The 19187-nt window shown below is 41.6% G+C and overlaps 1 protein-coding gene across 7 annotated transcripts in view; it reads right to left on the reverse strand.

Moving 5' to 3' along the window:
- The window catches only part of GRB10 (growth factor receptor bound protein 10), a 196909-nt gene that overhangs the window by 15701 nt on the left and 162021 nt on the right, over positions 1–19187 (reverse strand). For all 7 annotated transcript variants that reach the window (XM_054695876.1, XM_037493465.2, XM_054695874.1 and 4 more), the window contains 5 exons: positions 18949–19017; positions 17309–17446; positions 15949–16059; positions 14147–14245; positions 325–402 (listed from right to left, as the gene is read on the reverse strand). In XM_054695876.1, the coding sequence (XP_054551851.1) occupies positions 325–402; positions 14147–14245; positions 15949–16059; positions 17309–17446; positions 18949–19017 (495 nt within the window). The remainder of the gene's footprint in view (positions 1–324; positions 403–14146; positions 14246–15948; positions 16060–17308; positions 17447–18948; positions 19018–19187) is intronic.

Genomic DNA, 19187 nt, shown 5'->3' on the forward strand with positions numbered 1-19187 from the left:
CAAAAGTCAAAGGTGGGGAAGGCAGCTTTGCAGTAGAACTGACAGTTATTGTTGGTGGCTTCTGAGCACATAAATGGAGCCATCTACCTAACCACCATGAAGGATGCATGGGGAGATAGAAGGCAGGAGAATTTTCTGCCAGCAGTCACACTGGAGAGACGGCAAAATCCTTCATGGAAATGGTATGTCACTGACTTCTCTGAAATGTACGTGCTCTCTACGGAGCTCCTCATGGTGATCTTGTTTGAAATGGGACATCCACAGCATGTGCTGATGCAGCAGCTAAAAAGGAATTTAACTTTTGAAGCTCATAGCTTTACTTACCACTGGAGTTGAGAAGTGAGAGAGCAGGGCTTTCCGCTGCTGGGGGATTCTGTAGTTCTGGTAAAGGAGCATTCCATACTGAAGGGGAAAGCAGAGTCAGTGACCAGGCTCTCTGAGACCCCAGAGACTCAGAACATGGCACAACCATGACAGTGAAGGATGTTGCTAAGTAGAGAATGGCCAACGCTCTGCTAGAAGCCTCCATGAACTAAACTACAAAGACCCAACATAGCACCCAACACTGTCTTTCTAGGATTGTTTCTTCGTAGATGGTAACAGCTAAAATGGTTTTGGGGGTATTGAGTGAGCAGGAGAATATCAGAGCAGTAACAGATGTAATAATAAAATCAAGGATAACAATGAACCTTACTGAATGTTTCTATGGGCCCAGTTATATTCTAAGTGCTTTATGTTAAGATTTGATATAATCCGTTATGAAATATATACTTTATATGCAGCTTTTACAAATAGCAAAACTAAATAGAAAAGTCGAGTAATATCCTCAAGGTCATAGTAAAGTTAGGACTCAGGATTTGAATGTACATAGCCCATTTCAAAACCAGTGCTCTTCCTATCCACCAGAGTGACTGCCTACCCAATTCAGTGGCTTATGCTTTGTTTACTCTGGCAATAAGCACTGCAAATTCTGCAAATTCTGGTACTCTTTCAATATTGCAACTATACTCCTCATATGGAAAAGGACAAAAAAAAAAAAAGATCAGGGAGAGCAGAAAAAAAGTTATTCAGTGGACTATATCTCCCCACCCGAAATTCTCCTTTATGTGATGTAACCTTAATTTAAGTTCTAGTGGCTAAAGGAAATGCTTATTTCTAAAACGAAAACATCAAAATATGATAAAAGGGATTTATTCTAGGGATGCAGGTATGGTTCAATATATGCAAAACAATTAATGTGCTATAACACCTTATCAACAAATGGAAGAACAAAAATGTATGACCATATCAACAGATATAGAGAAAGCATTTGACAAGATCAGTGCCTATTTATAATAAGAACTCTTAATAAAACAGAAATAGAAGGAACATAACTCAAGATAATAAAGACCATATTCTACAAACCCACAGCTAATATCATACTCAACAGAGAAAAACTGAAGGTTTTTCTTATTAAGATCAGAAATACTAGGCATCCCCAGTGGCACAGCAGTTGAGCACTGGGCTGCAAAGCTGCCTGCCGCCTCTGCAGCACCAGTTCAATCCCCAGCCGCCATCAAGGGGCCCATATGGTGCACAGACCTCTCCTACTGCGACCGCTGCTCCCCTCAGCAGTGTACTTCATTCAGTCTGCCTGTTCTGCTCCCAGCTCTGGCTCTGGTGAATTCTTTCACCCTCCTGCACTTCTGACTGTACCCAGTGCTTGTATAAATAAATAAATAAATCTTAAAAAAAAAAAGATCAGAAATACTTATCTAAATTCTTACCTAATAAGAATTTCATGAATGGGAGAAGATATTTGCACATCATACACCCAATAGTTAATATCCAAGGTATCCAAACTCAGGCAACTCAACAGCAATAAACCCAGTTTAAAAAATGGATATTCTGATTCTATAGATAGCTGAATAGATATTTTTTGAGCGAGGACATACAGATGGCCAATAGGCATAAGAAAAAAATGTTTATCATCAATCATTATTGGATAAATGCAAATCAAAACCACAACAAGGCATCACACCTGTGAGAATGGCTTACATCGAAAAGAACAATAAAAAATGTTGGTAAGAATGTGGAGAAAAATGAAATTTTTTTACTGAATGCATTTTCTGCTCCAATGTATAAGGTCAATCAAATTTTTACTCTAACTCAGAGTATTGTACTATGGTTATATTTCACCAAATTTGGAAGCAATTTGAAAATATGTTTTCAAATGACACTCAAAATGAAGACATCACATTATATCGTGGAAAGAGCTGACAGCTTAACATTAGTAGATCTTTCACACCTCTGCTACATTCTAGCTTCAATAATTAGTTTTCATATTATTTGGATAAATACCTAATACAGGTATTTCTGGATTATATGGAATTTCCAATTTTATTTTCTTCAGAAATCTCCATGCCCTTTCCCACAGTGGCTGGACCAGCTTGCATTCTCACCAACAGCAGATGAGAGATACTTTTTCACCACAACCTCACCAACATTTGCTGATTAGCCTCTTTTTCACAGGGGACATTCCCACAGGGGTGAAGTGGTCTATCAATGTGGTTTTAATTTCCATTTCCTTTGTAATAAGTGAGGTTTACCATTTTTTCATGTTTGCAGGTCATCTGAAAGTCTTCTCTGTCTACTGAGGTCCTTTTCCCATTTTTTTTTTTTTTAATTGGGTGAGTAGTTTCTTTGTTCCTGAATTGTGTAAGGACTTTGTAAATGTTGGAGATTAACCCCTTGTCACATGTGTGGTATGCAAATATTTCTCCTCCTTGCCTTTTTGTTTTTGTGATAGTTTCTTTTGCGGTACAACAGCTTTTAAGTTTGATGTAGTCCCATTTGTTTATTTTTGCTTTTGTTTCCCTTGCTGTCGGGGTTGTATTCCCAAATATAACTTTGTGTTATATGTCCTATGTTTTTGTCCCCTATATTTTATTTCAAGAACTTTATAGATTCTGTTCTTATGGCCAAATCTTTAAACCACTTTGAATTTCTGTGTATGATGTTCACCATGGGTCTTGCTTTATTTTTTTGCAAGTGGCTATCCATTTTTCCCAGTACTATTTTTTTTTTTTTAGATTTATTTATTATTTATACAAGCACTGGGTACAGTCATAAGTGCGGGAGGGTGAGAGAATTCACCAGAGCCACAGCAGGGAGCAGAGCAGGCAGAAGGACCAAAGTACACTGCTGAGGGGAGCAGCAGGTGGCAGGAGAGGTCTGCGCGCCATGTGGGACCCTCCTCTGGTGGCCGGGGAGCAGCTGGGGATCGAACTGGCGCTGCAGAGGCTGTGGACAGCTTCACAACCCAGCGCTCAACTGCTGCACCACCGGGAGGCCCCCAGTACTATTTGTTAAAAAGGCTAACTCTTCTCCATTGTATGACCAAGGCTACTTTGTCAAAGACTGTCCATATTTATATGGATTTATGTCTGGGATTCCTAATCTATTCCATTGATCTGAATTTCTGGTTTTTTTTTTTCCCCCAGTACTATACTGTTTTACTTTTTAATATTTATTTTATTTATACAAGAGCTGGGGTATAGGCCAGAGATGCGGGAGAGTAAGAGAATTCACCAGAGACAGAGCAGGGAGCAGAACAGGCAGATGGACCTAAAACACTGCTGAGGGGAGCAGTGGGTGAGACAGGAGAGGTCTGCTGTGCCATGTGGATATCTCCCTGGCCGGTCAGGAATTGAACCCATGTTGCAGAGGCTGTGGACAGCTTCACAGCGCTGTGCTCAACCCCCTTTGCCACCGGGGAGGACCAGTACTATACGGTTTGGATTACTGTTGCTGTGTAATATAATTTGAAGTCATAAAGTATGATACCTCCATTTTTCTTCTTTTTTCTCAAGACTTTGAGCTATTCAGGGCCTTTTGTGGTTCCATATAAATTTAATAATTGTGTTTCCTTAAAAATGTCATTGGTATTCTGATAGGTATTAAGTCTGTAAAATGCTTTGGGTAATATGGCCATTTCAATGATGTTAATTCTTGTAACTCATGTGTAAAGGACCTTTTTCCATTTCTTCTTTTATTTCCTTTAACAGTTTTATACTTTTCATAGCATAGGTCCTTCATCTCTTTCATTAAGTTTATTCCCAGAGATTTCATTCTTTTTGGCACGATTGTAAATGGAACTATATTCCTTATTTCCCTTTCTTCTGATACATAGTTTCCATATAGAAATGCCACTGATTTTTGTGTACTGATTTTGTATCCTACCCCTTTATTGTATTCATTTACTATTTCTAGGGGTGGGATTCCTTTTATGTCTTTTTCTTTCCTAATTTCTTCAGCTAGGACTTCTAGAAGTATGTTAAGTAACAGTGGTGATAGTGGGCATCCCTTTCTTGTTCTTGATCTTAGTGGTAATATTTTCAACATTTTATCACTGAATATGATGTTGGCTGTGGGGCTATCCTATAGACATTTCATAATATTTATGTGGGTCCCATTTTTTGGGAGAGTTTTTATCATAAATGATGTTGGATCTTGTCAAATGCTTTTTCAGCATCTGTTGAGATGATCATATGCATTTTGTCTTTTTGTCTTGTTCAAATGGTTTTGATCTGGTGTGTTGAAGTCTTCAACAATGATTGTGTTTTAGTTTATGTATTGTTTCAGAACTGTTACTAGTTGCTTTATATAATTAGGTATTCATCACTATGGGAACAAATATTAATAGCTGTTATATCTTCCTGGTAAATTGTTCCTTAGAAATTACACAGTGTCCACCTTTATTCCCGATTACCTTTTTTAGTTGAAAGTCTAGCTTGTTGGATATAAGAATAGCATTTCCTGATTTACTCTGAATTATGAGCAGGTATGCAGCCCATTATTTTTTGTTTCTTTTAGTCTTTCAGTTTTAAAATGGGTCTCTTATAGACAAAGTATTGATGGTTAGAATTTTTTCACCCACACTGTTAGCCTGTATCTTTTTACTAGTGAATTCCAACCATTCACATTCTGTTTATTGATATGAACTGTTTATTATCATTTTGCTTTTGATTTTTGTTCATTTTTTTATTGTTTCTTTTCCCATTTGTTTATCTCTGCTCTTTCTGTATGGCTTCCTTAGTATTTGTATCAATTTTTTTGCTTCTTTGACTGTGGATGTCTATTCTGTGTTTTTGGTTAGTGCACTTAAATTTGTATGTTTTAGGTCTTTTATGAGCTGGTGTCTGTTCTCTGACATTTAACCACACAAGTTCTTCCCATTTCTTCCTCCCCCTTAGTGTTTTGCTATTGACTCATAGGATTCTTCTTCATGAGTCCAGTGTTGTATTATTATTGCCACTTTGCGCAGGAGTTTGTGTTTCAGTTTTTCTTTTCCTTAGAACTCCTTTTAGTATTACTTAAAGAGTGGATCTGGTGGTGGCAAAATCTATTAGCTTCTCTTTGTCTGAGAAAATCTTCACTACACCATCATACTTAAATGATAATTTGGCAGGATACAGAATTCTTGGCCGGTTATCCTTTAGGATTGTGAATATTTTCTTTCATTCTTTTCTTGCCTGGACAATGTCTGGGCTGAAATCTGGGTATTTGATTTGGGGGCCCTTGTAATTTATTTTTTTTCTTGCTTGCTGCAATTTTTTTTCATTATCTTTGATTTTTGATAGTTTGACAATAATGCGTCCTTTTTTGTATTTAAAAATTTTAGTGTTCTCTTGGGCCTCCCTGGTGGCGCAAGGGGTTAAGAACCACACTATGAAGCAATCCGAAGCCTCTGCAGCACAAGTTCAATCCCCGGCCACCCAGGGAGAAACCCACATGGCAAGGCAGACCTCTCCTGTCTTGCCCGCTACTCCCCTCAGTAGTGTATTTCGGTCAATCTGCCTGTTCTGTTCCCCACTCTGTCTATGATGGATCCTCTCTCCCATCTCCCTCACCCCCCATCTCTGGCCTTTACCCCAGCTCTTGTATGCATAAATAAATAAATCTTAAAAAAAATGAAATTAGTGTTCTCTGCTTCCTGGACATCCATATTTAACTCAATTTGTAGGTTTAGGAAGTTCTCATTTTTTTGAGTAAGATTTCTGCTCCTGTCTCTTTTCCTTCCCTTTCTGGGATCCCTATCACTCTTAGGGTTCTGCTTCTAACAGTGTCTAGTATTTCTCATAGTTTCTTTATTATCCCTTTGTCTTGACTCTCTTCTTCAAAATGTGTATGAATCTTCTATAAATGAAATTCTTTCTTCTGCCAGTTTAATTCTATTTAAAGCAGTTTCTAAATTTGTTAACATTTCATTTGGAATCTCTTTTTTGTTATCTTTTTATAAATTCAATCTCCTTGGTGAAGAATTCTCCTTGTTCTTGGATTTCCTTTCTGAGATCTTGTGCCTGCCTATCACCTGCCTTTGGAGGACCTTCCAATATCTCATTTATCACTTTTAATATTATTGAAGTCATCAGAAAGTTTCTCTATTTCTGTCTCCTTTATATTTGTTCTCAGACTTCTGTCCCTCTCATTTTGCTTTTCTACCTTATGTTCAGTTGTTCTTTGCTTCCTGGATATGTATATTACCTTATTATAACTATTCGTGCATGTGTAAGTAATGTTGGGGCACTAGAGATTTAGCTTTGTTTATTCCCTTCTTAGTTACCTTGGGGTGAAGTGGCTGCAGGAGGGGGGTCTGTTTGAGGGGTGACATTAGTCACCTCTATATCTTCTTTTGCTCCACAGCAAGCTCTATTCTGTGCTTTGGTGATCCTTACTTCATACCTTGCCTCCCTGTTCCTCTCTTCTGAGGGTAGGGCTCTTCCCAGGTGGCAACAGCAGGGTTGAGGTGACCAAGCTCACACTCTAGGATTAATTTTCACTTGCCCCCAAGGTAGTGCTGTGTGTAGTAGGTACATATGTGCTGATTTAATACTATCACCACCCACAAGGTCTGCTGCTGGCATGAGCTGCAATGGTCTTGCCTTAGTTGCTGCTTCTGCGGGGCTGGGACTTAGGTACAATCTTTCCTGAGTTTACTCTAAAATTCTTCTTTCTGCTGAGTCTTGGCTTAGCCTGGCTTCTCTTTGATCTCTTCCATGAGAGGGGAGGGAAGGGAGCTTTTGATGCCCATGCCATCCCAATCATGGTTTCCAAATTTCCTAGGTCTGAGTCTGCAGGGTAGAACTCCACGCATTCATGTGTCAACAAAGGTCCTCCAGGAATTTCACAATGTTGTGGCTTAGGAATTAGACTGCCAGACCAGACACATTCCCTTTTGCTTCCTGCTGTTCTTTCCTCTCAGTGGTGACAAACCTTAGTTCTTAAACTCTTTGGGAAGGTTCTGGGACTATATAGCAGAGTTGAAGAGCCTGAATCATCCTATGAGCAATTTATTTTAGTTGTTTTTTTAAGGGAGAGTTGATTCCAGCCTCTTTATTCCACCTTGGAGTCTCTAGCCCTGTGTAAAAAAAGCAACTCTTGTACAGTATTAGTGGGAATGTAAACTGGTGTAACCATTTCATAAAACAGTATAGATATTCCTCAAAAACCTGAAAATAGAGTTCAGCAATTCTACTTCTGGGTATCTATATGAACATTGTGAAATCATTATTCAAAGAGTTATATGCACCATGATGTTCACTGCAACATTATTCCTAATAGTTAAAATAGGAAACAACCTGAATGCCCACTGAGAGATGACTGGAATAAGAAGATATGCTATATATACACAAAGGAATATTCTTCAACTATAAATAAAAGATGAGCTTGCCATATGGAGCAAAGTGGAAGGAACTCAAGGGTGTTGAGTGAAATATGCCAGAAAGAGAAATATAAATATTGGATTATCTCACCTATATGTACAAAATAAGGAAACTAAGCAGATGAACAAACAAAGCAAAATAAAAATAAAGCAGTGGACACTGACTATAGCACTGATGCTACCAGAGGCATAGGGGCTGAGGGTGGGAGCAAGGGTGAAGGCAGTGTAATGGATGGTGGTGTGTGCTTATTTTCTTCTCTCTCTCTCTTTTCTTTTAGAAAATGGGGGTGGGGGATCCTCAAGTAAGGAAAAAATACACTGATTTATTGGACTTTAATGGAAATCGGCAACCAACAAGAAAATGGCTATTCTTGTCAAGCATACATGCAATATTTAAAAAAAAAAAAATTAGCACATATGGACATATGAAGTAATTCTCAAAAATTCCAAAGAATGAGTGACTTAGAAACCACAGTTCTTGCCACAGTGTAACTGAACCAGATGACATTAACAAAAATATGTTTTTATATGTTTGGAAATTTAAAAACACATTTCAAAGAAACTCATAGATCAAAGAAAAAATACATTCTGCATACCAGGTATGACAGAAATCATTTACCTTTCTTATTTTATTAAATGGTTTTTAAAGAAAAGTTTATAGTCCTTTTATCTTTTCATCTGTCTTGAGAGGAACAAATATAACCAAAGAACTCTTTCTCCTTCTTTTGTAAAAAGTAACTCATTTCTTGTTCTCTGCTAATTGAGTGTGACATTCCCAGAAAAAAAAGAAATGAAAAACGGTGACAATTGCTTTTTTGCTTCTATTTGCAAATGGATTGCAGAAATGTCTCCACAGTAAGTATAGTAGCTGTTCTATGCTGTGCAAAGTCAATGTTCAAGTTAAGAAACATCCCCTTCACATGGTAACAGAGTAAACAGCATAATGACATAAATAACATAATGCCATTTCCTTTATCTTAGATTTTAACTGAACATTTGTTTGTTTATTTTTTTAAAGATTTATTTATTTATGTATAAAAGAGCTGGGGTACAGGTCAGAGGTGTGGGGAGTGAGAGGATTCACCAGAGACAGAACGGGGAGCAGCGGGCAAGACAGGAAAGGTCTGCTGCGCCATGTGGGTTGCTCCCTGGCCAGCCGGGGATTGAACTCATGCTGCAGAGGCTGCGGATTGCTTCATAGCGTGGTGCTTAACCCCCTGCGCCACCAGGGAGGCCCCTTAACTGAACATTTAACTTAACATTTAACTTTCATGTTCCTCAGTGAGATGGAATATAAAGTTTATTTCCTTGGGAGCTCCCTGGTGTCCTAGGGGTTAAGTCTACAGTGAAGGCCCACAGCAGCGGCCTGAATTCTATCCCTGGCCAGGGAGCTAACCCACATGGTGCAACAGACCTCTACTGTCTCACCTGCTGCTCCCCTTAGCAGTGTATGTCACATATGACTATTCTACTCCCCTCTCTGTCTCTGGTGAATCCTCTCACCCACTGCCCCCCTCTCCTGCCTGGCACCTCTGGCCTGCACCCTGCAGTTCTTCTATACAAAACATAAATAAAAATCTAAAAAAAGAGCCTCCCTGGTGGCACAGTGGTTGAGCACTGGGTTGCGAAGCTGCCCACAGCCTCTGCGGCGCCGGTTCGATCTCTGGCTGCTCCCCGACCACTGGAGGAGGTCCCGCATGGCGCGCAGACCTCTCCTGCCGCCCGCTGCTCCCCTCAGCAGTGTACTTTGGTCCTTCTGCCTGCTCTGCTCCCTGCTCTGGCTCTGGTGAATTCTCTCACCCTCCTGCGCTTCTGACTGTACCCAGTGCTTGTATAAATAAATAAATAAATCTTTAAAAAAAAATCTAAAAAAAAGTTAAGTTTACTTCTTTGTCTAAAGACAGCACAAAAGGTCACTCAAAGAATGATTCACATTGTTGGGCTCAGCTTTCTAATTTAATGGAGCTATAATCTTATAAATTTAATGGAGTTACAATCTTGTAGGAGACACACAAGTAAGTAGCAATAGTGTATGGGTATTAGTGGAAAGGTAATACCAATTATCTGCATGGTGAAGGTTAAGATCCCATATAAGAGGCCACAGCTCAGTGTTAGAAACTTGGTGAAGGTGACTAGAACCTTAGCATACAGTGTTTTTTCCAGATTCTGTTACAGTCTACCCAGTACAGGGCTTAGAAAGGCTATTTTTTAAACAATTATAGTTAAATTTCTTCCTCCAGATTTTTAGTCAATTTTAAGGTTTCTCTGTTTTTGCAAAGAATATTTATTTCATCTTGATTTTAAATTCATTTCTGGTATACAGAAATGCATAGCCTATCTTCACTTTTTCAATTTTAAAATGACTGAATTTTATATGCCTCGATTTTTTTTTTAAATCATTTGTATAAGTTCATTTAGAAGTAGCTGAGTACTCTGATTTATGCACAGAAGGATACAGATTTTTTATTTTAAGATTTATTTATTTATGCATACAAGAACTGGGATACAGGTCAGAGGTGTGGGAGGTGAGAGGATTCACCAGAGACAGAGTGGGGAACAGAACAGGCGGATTGAAACACACTGCTGAGGGAAATAGCAGGCAAGTCAGGAGAGGTCTGCTGAACCATGTGGGTAGCTCCCTGGCTGAGGCTCAAACTCATGCTGCAGTGGCTGCAAATAGCTTCATAGTGCTGTGCTTTACCCCTTGAGTCACCAGGGAGGTCCTGATTTTTACTCTTGATCTACTTTATTTTCTGCCTATCCCACCTACCAATGTAGAAGAGAACATAGTCTGTGTTTGTGGCACCAATAAAGGCTATGGCTATGGCTGTGAGCACACAGGCATTATGCACCATTCCACCGCCAGGGCTGCCACACATCTGAGCCACTCTGCAAGTCGCGCCAGGGACTTCTAAGAAGCTTCCTGCTCAGGAACACAGACTCTTGATGTTCCAGTCCCCTTTTCTTTGTGTGTGTCCTCGGTTCTCATGAAGACTTATTGAGGCAGAGGGAGTGACATCAGGCAATCAGGCAACGAACACCCCCATTGTCCTTCTTAGTCCTCCATGACTAAGTCCTCTATTCCTCCTATAGTGTGCTGTTTTCCTGGGTGGTATGAACCTCATCCTAATTCCAGATATGCTTTTCCATACTCAACTGGGTTTGTTCAGAGGAGGCCCTAGTTTCTCCTTGGAGAGCCAGTTTTCCTGAACATCTATTTTAATTGCCTTTTCAATGTCAGGTATTTAAAACCAAAGCAGGGCCTCTCTGGTGGTATAGGGGTTAAGTCTCAGAGCTATCACACTATCACTGCTGCAGCTAGGGAGCTGGCCCACATAGCACAGCAGACCTCTCCTGTCTTGCTCGCTGCTCCCCTCCGTAGTGTATTTCAGTAGATCCGCCTGTTCTATTCCCCATGCTGTCTCTGATGAATCCTGTCACCCCTTTCACCTCTGGCCTATACTCCAAGTCTTCTATGCATAAATAAATAAATCTTAAAAAAAAAAAAGCAAATTATGGACTCCTGCATTGATGAAATACCTTTCATTTTGAAAAGAATTTTTAGATCAGTTTCAGAAAATTTTAAAAGATGGAGGGATATGGCAAGGAGATGACATAACTGAAATAACCCCCAAGGTATCTACAAAATTACTTAACAAATAATGTGATTGGAAGGAGTGAGGAAAGCAGCAGATATTTTTCTGTAGGCTCTATTCTCTGAGAGCATATCTATGATGTTGGGTACATCCATGCTATGTTTCTCTTACATAGGGTCAAATTAAGATTTTATTTCATTTTTTTAAAGATTTATTTATTTATTTATTTATACAAGAACCAGTGTACAGGCCAGATGTGTGGGAGGGTAAGAGGATTCACCAGAGACAGAGTCGGGAACAGAACAGGCAGATGACGGAATACACTGCTGAGGGGAGCAGAGGGCAAGACAGGAGAGGTCTGCCGCGCCATGTGGGACCCTCTCCGGCAGGCCGGGATCAAAACCACACTGCAGAGGCTGCAGACAGCTTCACAGCACGACGCTCAACCGCCTGTGCCACCAGGGGAGGCCCAAGATTTTATTTTTTTTAAAGAAACTGTACTGTGTTGGCACTTAAAGGCAGAGGAGGGCCTTGGTTAATTCAATATCAAACCCTCCTCTCGAATTCAAATGCTGCAATTTGAATACAATGCAAATAGTTATTTCAATATTATCTACTATACAGAAATTATAGCTGGATAGACATAATGGGAATTGATGTTTTATGTTTCAGGGTTCTGGGTTCTCCAGGCTGATGCCAGGTAAGAGACATGGAATCCTACATGTACCCTCTTACCTCCACATGAGGGTTCTCACATCTGATCTACTCTGGGGGCAAAGATGTCTGCAGGCTAAAGCTGTGGGGGCCTCTCTCATTGTAGACAAGATCTCAAGTCAATCATGAAAAGATGCCACCAAGGTTTCTTGACCTAACTGGTGAGCAAGCCCCTGATATCCAAGAACTGGGCCCTGCGAGGGGATGCTGCAGACTCCCTGGCCCCAAGACCCACTATAGTTTTCGGCCAGCCTTTAACAGGGCCCCAGTCTCAGGATTTTATTGTGTATTGCCTAAAGTAATCAGATTTATACCTTCATTTAGCATATGACTATTTTTCCTTTTTCATTCCCTTTTTGCTATTTCCAAAAGAGATTATATACTAACAGATGAAAAAATCCACACATACATATAAAACTTTAAAGGTTTTCCTCCTACTGATACTCCATTTGCACAACTGTATCTACTTTCCCTATAAGGGACCTGTTTTCTCCTGCAGTCCTAGAGAATGCAGACACACATGCTAGCAAATGTATGTATTTCAATCCCCCCACAATAACTGTAACATACATTCTATATAAATGTGCTGCACTTGGTTTTTAATTGTTAATAGCTTAACAATTATGATATTCCTGATACCCTGTAATTTATTTAACCAGCCCCCTATTGATGGACATTTAGATTTAAAACTTGTTTGTAAAGTAGTCTATGATATACAATATCATAGTCCAATACTAACATTTTTTTCTCTGATACTAAATCATAAAATCTTAATTTTAATCCTTTTTTGTTTTATCAGTCGCAGAAATAAAATAAGGTTCTAAGACACAGGACTATAGGATGCCTGTCCTTGGAACTAATGTTCTGTGGTGTCTCTGAGGGGAAGTTAAAGTGCTGAGCTCAGCCTCCTACTGCTTGTTCCTTCATTTACATGGCCCCACCTTTAGTCTCTGACCAGTTGAAAGCTTTAATGAAGGTGAGGATATTCACAGAGAATCCTGTACCAGTGACATGTCAGCCACAGCTGACCAAACAAGTTTCTCCTCCCAACTCCTTAACTTTAGCCAAGACTGTCTTTGTCTTGGAACTTACAACTCACATGTACTTTATACACAAGGGCACGATTGAAAGCAAACGACATTTTGTAGGAAATCAAATTATACTCTCAGGTTTCACTAAAGAGCTTCATAAAATCACTTTGGCAATTTCTCTGAAATCACTGACAAGGGCATGATCCATACAAGGTTCCATTTAATACATTTTTGTTTAGAACTCACTGGAGGAGACTCTATATATCCCACCCGCCCCCTCCCCCTCACCTTGGGACACTACTGTGAACTGTGAAATCAATAGTTCATGTTTCCCTTATGACCCAGGGTTTTTTTTTTTTTTTTAAAGGTTCATTCATTTATTTATACAAGCACTGGGTATAGTCAGAAGCGCGGGAGGGTGAGATAATTCACCAGAGCCAGAGCGGGGAGCAGAGCAGGCAGAAGGACCGAAGTACATTGCTGAGGGGAGCAGCGGGCGGCAGGAGAGGTCTGGGCACCATGTGGGACCCTCCTCCGGTGGCGGAGGAGCAGCCGGGGATCGAACAGGCGCTGCAGAGGCTGTGGGCAGCCTCGCAACCCAGCGCTCAACCGCTGGGCCACCGGGGAGGCCCATGCCCCAGGTTTTTTAGGAAGTGGGGGTACAATGCTCATCATGAACTGATGAACTGATGAACTGTTTGCCCTCCCCACCTCCCTGGTATCAATGTTTCTTTCTTGTTCCTCTAACCCTGTGAGTGCTTCCCAACCAGGGGTAATCCCCACTCCACCCCCAGGGAACATCGGTCATGTCTCTGGATAATTCTGGTTGTCACATTTGTTGGGCATCTACTGGGGAGACCACAGAGGTGCCGGTTCCTTCTCAGTGATGTACAGACCAGCTTATGCCAGCCCCAAATGTCAGCAGTGTTGAGGCTGGAAGTGGCTCTGTCGCTTCCAGTGTGAAGGACTTACTGTAGGAGGGGCTCCTGAGACCTCATTTGAGAAGACATGTGAGTGACTTGATTAAGAGATGGCTGTTAAGGAAAGTGAGTGATGGGCATTCCTTACTATAGGCACTGAGCACATGGAAGGGCGCATGGTACCTTGAGGAGTCTGAATGCCATCACCCAGCACATCCGGCCTTGCTCATCCTCCGCACAGAGCATTCGCATCTCTTTAGTTTCGCTCCTTACTTTGTTTGGCTGAAGGAGTTAAGAGAAGGCCCAGTTAGTGTCACAGAGCAGATCAGAGGTATGCCTCAGGTTAAGGTAGGCTGCAGCTTACACACACCAGAGGATCAGACACCAGGGTGATGCATGTAAGTGCCACACTCTGGCACCAATTTGTCACCATCTACCTGGCACAGACAGGCTCTGATGATGTGATACTTGCTATGTGGCAGAACAGCTGTCCTCTGACTAGGGGGTCTCTGAGGACACAACCATGTAAGCAAGGTGGAAGGCACAAGGCTGTGGAGGGAAATCTGGGTTCCTCTGCAGTTATAGAGGAAAAGATTTCCAGAAGATGATGGAGGCAGTTCAAAGAGGTTAGCAGGAGAAAAGCCCTGGAGGTTTCAGGCTATGGAGTTATCTGAGTGGCTCTGACTGGAATCTCCCACAGTAAGACCAACATAACCCCAGAAAAGGGGGAATGCCAGAACTAGTAGGCAGGGTGAAGACACAGCTCATACCCTAGAAGTTGGGTTTAATGTTTGGTGGAGGGGAAGAACTGGTAAAGGCTTATACAGTTGGGTCTCCAGGGGTATCTCAAACCCAGACACAAGAGACAGACACCTCAGAAATCTGGAGGGGATCAAGGACATGAGTGACTGTCATTTGTGCATAAGACTATGGGAGAAGCAAAGCCCACTGGCCCTGAGAAAGAAGGGCACAGCCATTGTGGGTCAAGGGCCAGGAGCGCTGCTGGCTACCTGGTCTCCATGACCCTGGCTCCCGCCTCCAGCCTCTCCTGAAGTCGCAGTCCCATCATGGTTTTGCAGGACCTTAGACCTTAAGAAGGTTTGCAGTGAGCTCCTATAACTAGCTACCCAAAGAAACATCACTGAGTTAGATATAAGGTGGGTATTAAGATGGAATGTGTGCCTGCTTTCCATCCTCTCTGAATAGGGCAAGTACCTCTGAGAGGTACTCATAGGCTACCGGAGACTAAGGCTGGCTTCATTCCCACCCTGTGAGCATCTGGTAAAACTCTTAGGAGAGAAGCTCAAGTCTGAGAGTGATTAGTTAATATTATCAACTATTATGAGGACCAGTATCACACAGCCTCATCAGGAGAGAAGGGAGAGCCCTGCCCATTGGGGCACATGGAAGGATTTGTGCATGCATGCATGTGTGCATGGCTGTGTATATATGTAGGCATGTGCATGTTTCTATTTATGTAGGTATATGCATGTGTGAATGCATGCATGTGTATATGCATGTAGCTATGTGTATTGTTATAGTCACACAGGTGTGTGCCTGTGTGTTCATGAGTCAGCCTGTATGAGCATATGCCTCACACATACAAGCAGAGGGTGGCAGGGCTGTGGCCATTCCTCTTGACTCTGCCAGTGACTGGAAAGCCACACAGAAAGCTCAGACTGGGGGTCACTAAGTTGTGAGCCCATTGGTGGGCACTGTCTTGCGTCTGCTCTGCATTCCCTGGGCTCCTGAGCTACTCAAATGCATCAAGTCGACACATCATAAGCACACAAGAAATAATTTAAATGAAAAAAATAATCTGAATGAAAGATAACATGAATGAAAAAAAATCCTATGGCAAACTGTTTAAAAAAAAACACAAAAGCAACAATCAAGAACAATAATCAAGGAAGTCACTGTTCCAATTCCAAAGTTCCCAGCGAGTACTAATAGTTGACACCTCAGGACAGACTGGAATGGAGTACCTTTATGCAGAAGCCAAAGTCTGTGGGGGCACTGTACTGCTTCTTGCCAGCAATCAGGGAAAAGATGTTGCTGTCCTCCAGATCGGCAAGCAGCTGCAGGTGCCGGGGCTCCTGTGGCGGGGTGGCAGGATTTACTAGGGAGAACTCACACACAGCAAAAAGCAAACGTCTTCATGTCCTGGTTACAGGGATAGCCATGCATGCTGTAAGTGTACCCTCTGACAGTTCAACACAATCAGTGTATAGAAAAAGGCCACATCTATCCAGCCCCTGTCAAAATCCCACCTCCCACTTCTAAGACATAGGACTGTTAGAATGTATTTGATACGCTTGTCAAATCAAAGCCCCCAAACCAAATAAATATTCAAGTGAAAACCAGGAGTCCTCAATATCTACCCTGTTCTGATTCCTGCTTTAGGCTACAAAAAGTCCCTTGACTTAGCATCTATAAGGACAGTGAATAAAATCACAAATTAAGCTGGGAACTGCCCATCCTGGTCTGTTCTGGATAGAAGACATCTACCTACAGAGTAGAAGAGCTGGCTGCCCATGTCTTCAGCAGCTGCTCAATCCCTAGAGCATCACTAGGTCAGCCCAATGCTCAGCACACTCACCTGAGTCACCCCTGCTTTCCCCTACTCTCCTGGCAAGAGCAGAAGAGGCCCTCAGGGTTAGAAGGTAAAGGTGAGACAAAGGCAGGGTAAGCCTGACCCCTACTGAGGATAGTACAAGAAAAGATTAGGTAAGAATGTGCAAAGCCACCAAAGGAGACCCGGAGGCAATCCTCACTCTCCTTAGAGGCTGCAGCTGTTTTCAGTCACACTTCTTTCCACTGGGGTTAAATACTAAACTGTAACTTATTCCATAAAATGACTATAATAACATATATTAGACTGGCATTAGGAATACAATAAACTGTCAAGCACCCTTATGAAAAGCCTGGATCCCAGTCACTAAATTAGGGAAACTAAGCATCTTTTAAGTGACATCAGCAGCCAGAAGGCTATGCTCCTAAGCCCGGTAGGGACACAAATGGTCAATTTGGGGATGCTGGAGGATATAGCTGGAGAAGCGCGGGAGGGATACAGTCTGAAGGAGCAGGAGAGATGCAGTCTGGGGGTACAGGAGGGATACAGTCCAAGACACAAAGGGGTACAGCCTGGGGGTTGCCAGATTTGTGTGAACACCTGGTTTCTGAGATAGGCCAGCAGACCAGTCACTCCGAGTTTCGTTGTTATTTGATTCACTTAATAAGTTATCATGAGCATGGAGGAACCCAAGATACATTTTAAAATGAAGCCCAACTCACTCCGAACACTCACAGCCTATGTGACTGGCAGTGATGAGCTTTGAAACTCACCTTTGAAGCTCCCTTTGTGGAACAATAAAGGCCGGATCTCCGCAAACACACGTGCAGCTTTTTCCATGATTTCCTTCCTAGCTCTTTCACATGCAAAACCCCTTGAATTTCAGGACAACTACTGGAGTTTAGAAAATTCTGTTGAAGATCAAGTTTTAAGTCAGATAATGATAACATAAAATAATTTAGGCAGATAATTTAGCATTGCTAATATTTTGATATTTTCTGAATTAGTAAAATATTCTTTTGTCAAGCTGAGCATTTTCAATTTGTTTGTTCCCTTTTAACAGTCTGAAATATCCCTGCATAGAACATAATTAGTATTTACTATTAGTATTTAAATATTAAAAAACACACAAATGGACCTTTCTAACACTACCAAGAAACACAGTCATGAATATAGAGACAGTATTTTTAAGGATCCTGCCCTTTACTCCATTTTCACATATAATAAACTAGTCTGGTCATCAGAATCAGGACAACAGGAAGTGCCAGGAGCAACTCAAGAAGATTTGAGGACTGAGCAAGCAGTCAGCTGTCACATCGCCCATGTGCCCTCCAATTGGAAGGGGTGCAACAGTGTCTGAGCACATGGTGTCTCTTGGATGCCCTGGAGCTGGTCACCATCCCAGCTCATGTCTCCCACAGGCACATCTTCCGATGGGAAAGAGGCCAAGAGTTAGGTCGGGCATGAGGCCAGGGCGGTGATGTTGACGGGTCATCTCCACTAGTCTAGAAGGGGACAGCCTTCCCTGGGGGTGGATGGACCAGTGGGGCAGAGCTCTGATGTACTTGACCAGCTTTCTGGAGGCCCAGAAGTCACTGCACGCCCCACTGTGCTCACATCCAACCCCAAGCAGGCAATTAAAAAGCAATTAGCCATTTCAATGTCACTGTGCACAGCCACAATAACTAAATGTTAATAACTCTCGCCAGAACTCTTGCCAGAACAGATAGATGCTATAGCTCGGAGGCTTGGGAAGAGCATGGCAGCATGCACCCATCTTTTGGGAGGGAGAAACAAACTTCGTGATCCGCAGATCAGAAGGGCTAAGGGTAGAATCTTGTAGGAATTAAACTTAGTAGTTTTTTTCCTACTTGGTGTCATCAAGTGGTAAATACTTATTCTCTCACTTAAGATGTTGTAAATAGTCAGGTTTTCAGAGGTGGAACATTCCTGACTCTCTATAGAAAGGGGGCTTGGAATATACTTTAGGAAGGTGGTTCACTAAGACAAATTTCCTGGTTTTTAATACACAATAAGGTTCTTCTAAAAAGATGTTATGGCAACCCTGTTTTCTACTATGAACTGGACTCATTATTTCCATAGGGATTTTCCAGCAGCAGTGGACCCAAGCCTGACATGGGCTGGGAACTTCATAGAACAACTCCTCCACTATGCCCTCCATGCCCAGATGACAGTGCTACAACTGCTCCAAAGTCAGGGTGTGTTTGTCCTGCTTGTAAGCTCTGGTTTCATCTTGAAAGAGCCTGACTGCATACTGATAGCCCAAGTAAGCACTTACTCTTCTGGTTATTCTTAGCCCCATTAGAAACCAAGGCTAATATGTGATTAAAAGAACAACCATTGCAGCATATCTATCCAGATACTTTCACAGAAGTTGATTTTTGACCAGTACCTGTAAAAGCTGGGTTTGACTGCCATTGGACTGCTGGCACCATGTCACCATCTGTTCTGGAAAGAAATTCTAAGGAAACAGAGAAATAAATGTTTAAGGTTAGCTTCAAAGTAAGGAAAAGCATGTTTATAGTGTGTACCACTACCAAAAAAGTTCCTAAGGTCTGATTATATACATTTGTATTAAAATGGTGGTCCTTTTTATTCCTCTATTACGCAGTGAAGACACCCCTTCCAAAA

The sequence above is a fragment of the Talpa occidentalis genome, unplaced genomic scaffold (assembly GCF_014898055.3).
Source record: "Talpa occidentalis isolate TD23 unplaced genomic scaffold, MPIMG_talOcc4v2.1 talOcc4.10, whole genome shotgun sequence".
Classification (NCBI taxonomy): domain Eukaryota; kingdom Metazoa; phylum Chordata; class Mammalia; order Eulipotyphla; family Talpidae; genus Talpa; species Talpa occidentalis.